General features: G+C 36.8%; 1 protein-coding gene across 1 annotated transcript; it reads left to right on the top strand.

Moving 5' to 3' along the window:
- The first annotated feature begins 1778 nt into the window (after positions 1 to 1778).
- On the top strand, positions 1779 to 3529 carry LOC134618367 (uncharacterized). Its single transcript, XM_063463733.1, has 5 exons — positions 1779 to 2085; positions 2225 to 2308; positions 2471 to 2566; positions 2756 to 2796; positions 3353 to 3529. The coding sequence occupies exons 1-5, from the start codon at positions 1779 to 1781 to the stop codon at positions 3464 to 3466; spliced, it is 642 nt and encodes a 213-aa protein (XP_063319803.1). The 3' UTR covers positions 3467 to 3529.
- Positions 3530 to 3918: the final 389 nt, after the last annotated feature.

The raw sequence follows: 3918 nt of genomic DNA, 5'->3' as shown, positions 1-3918 counted from the left end.
TGTCACACTGTTATCTGCTTCATCTTCCTCAGTAAGTACATTTACCTGTATTATTTCTAATGTTTTTTCTTATTTGATTTAATTTTTAAGATTCATTAGTTGCTATGTAGAATTTACCTTCATCATTCTGACAGCACTTGTCTCTTTCTTCCATTTCATGTATTTCTCAGAATAGTTTGTACATAAATGTTGTGCCTTCAGCAAGTAAAAAATATTCTCCTGTACAAAGTTCTTTTTCATAGGAGATCATAACATCAGGAACACATTTATTCTGGTTAACCAAAGAGCTCTTTCCAGCTATATTAGCATTTTCTAAACCAAACTTTTTTTGTTAACTTGCATTCAGAGCCTCAGGAAGAGTCGTGAGGTTGAGGTACATAATCAACATATTACAACATAATCAAACACCCTTTCGCAGCAGTGGTGAACTACTGCTTAATGTTAAACGGGTCTTGTGCTGCTCATAATTAGCCGAAGACTTACCTTGATTTGGGTGCACAGTTATGATATTGTGACTTATAATGTGACTTGGTGATAAATTTCTTCATGAGGGGCACTGATGTGTTCAAAATGTCTGTGAAGACATTAATCAAACAACAGTGCGTGAGTCACTTTTGCATTATGGTGGTCTGTCAATAATGCTCACTTGGATGAACCAGCCAGAAATTATGCAAAATGAGCTGACAGATCATTTTGCATAATTTCTTGTTAATTGTGATGAAGAGGCTACGTGTAAAATCATATGACCATATGTTTGGAAAATCATTATTCCTTACTGATTTATTTATCACAACTGCCCAACTCATGTATTTCTTAGATAAATAATATTTTAAGTGTTTTAACACCTTTGTTTATTTTATTAAATTATTACATTGTGCATTTATTTATTTATTTTTGCACTTGACCGGGAATGCAGTGATCTTAGCTTTACACAGGGGGTGCTGTGGCACCCTCAACTCTCCCACAATGCCACTTGAATTTTGCCAGTGCACTTTATAAAGTTCATAAATGCATAAGGAGTCTCTTGGTGGAGCTGAGGCTTAACCCTTGTGTGGTGTTTGTATTTTTGTTACTCAGCCAGTGTTCATGGGTCTGGTGGACCCTAGAGTTTTGGCTTTCCAATTAACACTATCAAACAATTTTATGTTAAATTACTCAACAGATGTTTACTTCATCCCAATTACGAGCCATGTGAACAGCAAACATGGATAATTTTCCCTTTACCTTTGTTCGATCACATTTATGAATTAATGTGCTTCTCGTTCTTTTTTTAATAAAATGTTATAAAAAAATAAAATCAGTTATAATCAAGTGTAAATATCTTTATACCATATTTTGCAGGTTTTGATGGTATATACTGCCTAAAGGGGCAGCGGCCTCTAAATGGCATGGGTCTCACAGACCCGAACACCATACAAGGGTTAAATACTTGTGAAAACAAAGGAGACTTTCACAAGTAACTACTTCTTCAGCTTCAGTATCCACTGAAAGAACATCAGCATTTAGTTGATGGTTAAAGGATAAAATTAAGCAAGAAAATCAACCTAGGTGAATATAGAGAGATTCTAAATATTAATTACAGCTGATAAAACGTTAATATAGTATTTCAGGTGTTAGGAAATGTGGATATTTGTACAGAGAATTATTGTTGAACCAATTTGTTGATCTTCAAATTATCATCAGACCCGAATATCTATTTGGGTGATAGTAATGATTTACTAATCTTTTCCATAGCACTGCAGGATGGAAACACTGTTCCTTACAATGCAAAGATTGCCATGCATACAGGAGTGGAAGGAGGAAACATCACAGTTAAGTGTTCATTTTATATCTTTGGAAAGTGGAAGCTCTTATGTAAGAACCAATGTGAAAGGGGAAACATTCTCATTGGAACAACCGACCTTGTAGCTCAAAATGGCAGATACTTTATTAAATACGAAGAAGAAGAGTTTCCAACACGTCATGCAGTTCTTTATGTCAGCATCACACAGCTGGAAAAATCTGACTCGGGGCTCTACCGGTGCTATTTGGACAGAAACTTGGATCCATATTTGTTTGATAGCTTTCAGCTCACGGTGACAGAAGGTGAGTTTTTACTAGTCATCATTAAAATGCTCCATAACCTTACTCTAAAAAAAAAAAAGGATAATATTTTCATTGCTCACTGATAACTTCTTTACATCAGTAATGTTTCTGATTGTGTCCCTGTTTGCTGCATCAACAGCTTCAACGCCAACATTGGGCCTGCAATCTTTGTCAACTTCCACAACAATCACTAAACAGCCTGAAATAACATTTGTAAATTCAGGTGCAGTGAAATATATTTTATAAGTTATTTCTCTCAATCCAGAAACATAAAGGGGTAGTTTTTCTATACATAAATACATACGTACATACATATATAAGAACAGTAGTTTTTATACAAAGATTATATTCTCCCCCATTTTGGTCTTTTCTTTTCTCTCTGCAGGTTTTCTCTGGCCTGTGGTTATAGCTGTGGTCATGGTGGTTTTGGTGTTGTTTGTTGTTGTGCAGCTCATCTGCAAAAAGAAGACTACGGACTCTTGTGAGTTATGTTTCACCTCTTTGGCACCTTTATGATAAGTTGATTAGTGATTCTAAAGGTGTGGATTTTTAACCCTGTGACTGACTGCTGACATTTGTGGAGCGCACAGAGTGTATAGTCTCCAACCAGCCTTACATCTAAGAATATTTCATGTTTGTCTAATACTTTTCTGTGTTTTCCCGTTTTCAGGTTTGAACAAACAGAAAATTGTGAATTATAAAAAGAGTGAGGTAATGTGAACAGAATCTGCATATTGTTTATGATGTCAACATGACGAATACAAATGAAGGCAGGAGGAGGAATCTTGTTTTGCATCTTTTATAAACAGCATAGAGCAGCACTTATAGTACACTGACTTGGCCCAAAAGTTTTATACTCAGCTAGAACAACGACAATGATGGCACTATTCCTACTGCCTCATTCTATGCACTACAATACCCAGAATGCCTGGAGCCATTCTGGGTATTGTAGTCTTTATTATCACTATATATCAGGGATGGGCAACTCCAGGCCTTAAGGGCCGGTGTCCTGCAGGTTTTAGATATCACCCTGAGTCAACACACCTGAATCAAATGATTAGTTCATTACCAGGCCTCTGGAGAACTTCAAGACTTGTTGAGGAGATAATTTAGCCATTTGAATCAGCTGTGTTGGATCAAGGACACCTGCAGGACATCAGCCCTTGAGGCCTGGAGTTCCCCCACCTAAAGGTGCCACTTGTGCTTACCTCAAACCTCAAGAGCTTCTGATTTAACAGGGTTACTTTCATCATTCTGTCTTTTCCAGATTGTTCTCTATGAGAATCTTCTGACGTTGCCACCTGAAGAGTCAGTATACCAGAGCCTGGATCCAGCCAGCAGGGATGAAGACCAAGTGTACCTTACACTTAAACAGACATGAAAGCACAAATAATCCAGCATGCAGGCCTGAATTTATGTGTCACAACAGACACAGATTGATACAACAGACAACATCTTTAAACGCTTCTTTATTCTTCACTTTACTAAAAGATAAAGATTTTACAGATTAAGCATTAAAATCTTAAATAAAATAACTTCTCTTCTCATTCTGGTGCAAAATTAGAGCTCATCTTATATTCAAAGGCACCACCTGGGGGTGCTGCATGAGTAGTGACAAATATCAGGATTAAATAACAGCTCATCAAACTGATCTGTAAAGTTGCAAAGCAATAATAAACATTGGTATATTGGTATGTCTTCTTTCCAAACAGGCTTTCCAAACTCTGAGAACATAGGAGAGGGGAAAACAAACCCTCTCCCCCCAAAAACCACGAAGCACTCTGAGAGTGCAAACATCCACCAAAGTTTTATTGGAATTCACACAAACCTTTT

Source organism: Pelmatolapia mariae, linkage group LG20, assembly GCF_036321145.2.
Source record: "Pelmatolapia mariae isolate MD_Pm_ZW linkage group LG20, Pm_UMD_F_2, whole genome shotgun sequence".
Lineage (NCBI taxonomy): Eukaryota > Metazoa > Chordata > Actinopteri > Cichliformes > Cichlidae > Pelmatolapia > Pelmatolapia mariae.
Note: the sequence above shows the minus strand (reverse complement) of the source record. Positions and strands in the feature narration are given on the sequence as shown.

What these genes read in the sequence shown, in the direction of transcription:
- LOC134618367 (XM_063463733.1), top strand. Translation starts at nt 1,779, where the DNA reads ATGCATACAGGAGTGGAAGGAGGAAACATCACAGTTAAGTGTTCATTT. An exon ending in AAAGAAGACTACGGACTCTT is followed by an intron (nt 2,567 to 2,755) that starts GTGAGTTATGTT and finishes TCCCGTTTTCAG; the next exon opens with GTTTGAACAAACAGAAAATT. An exon ending in TGAATTATAAAAAGAGTGAG is followed by an intron (nt 2,797 to 3,352) that starts GTAATGTGAACA and finishes TGTCTTTTCCAG; the next exon opens with ATTGTTCTCTATGAGAATCT.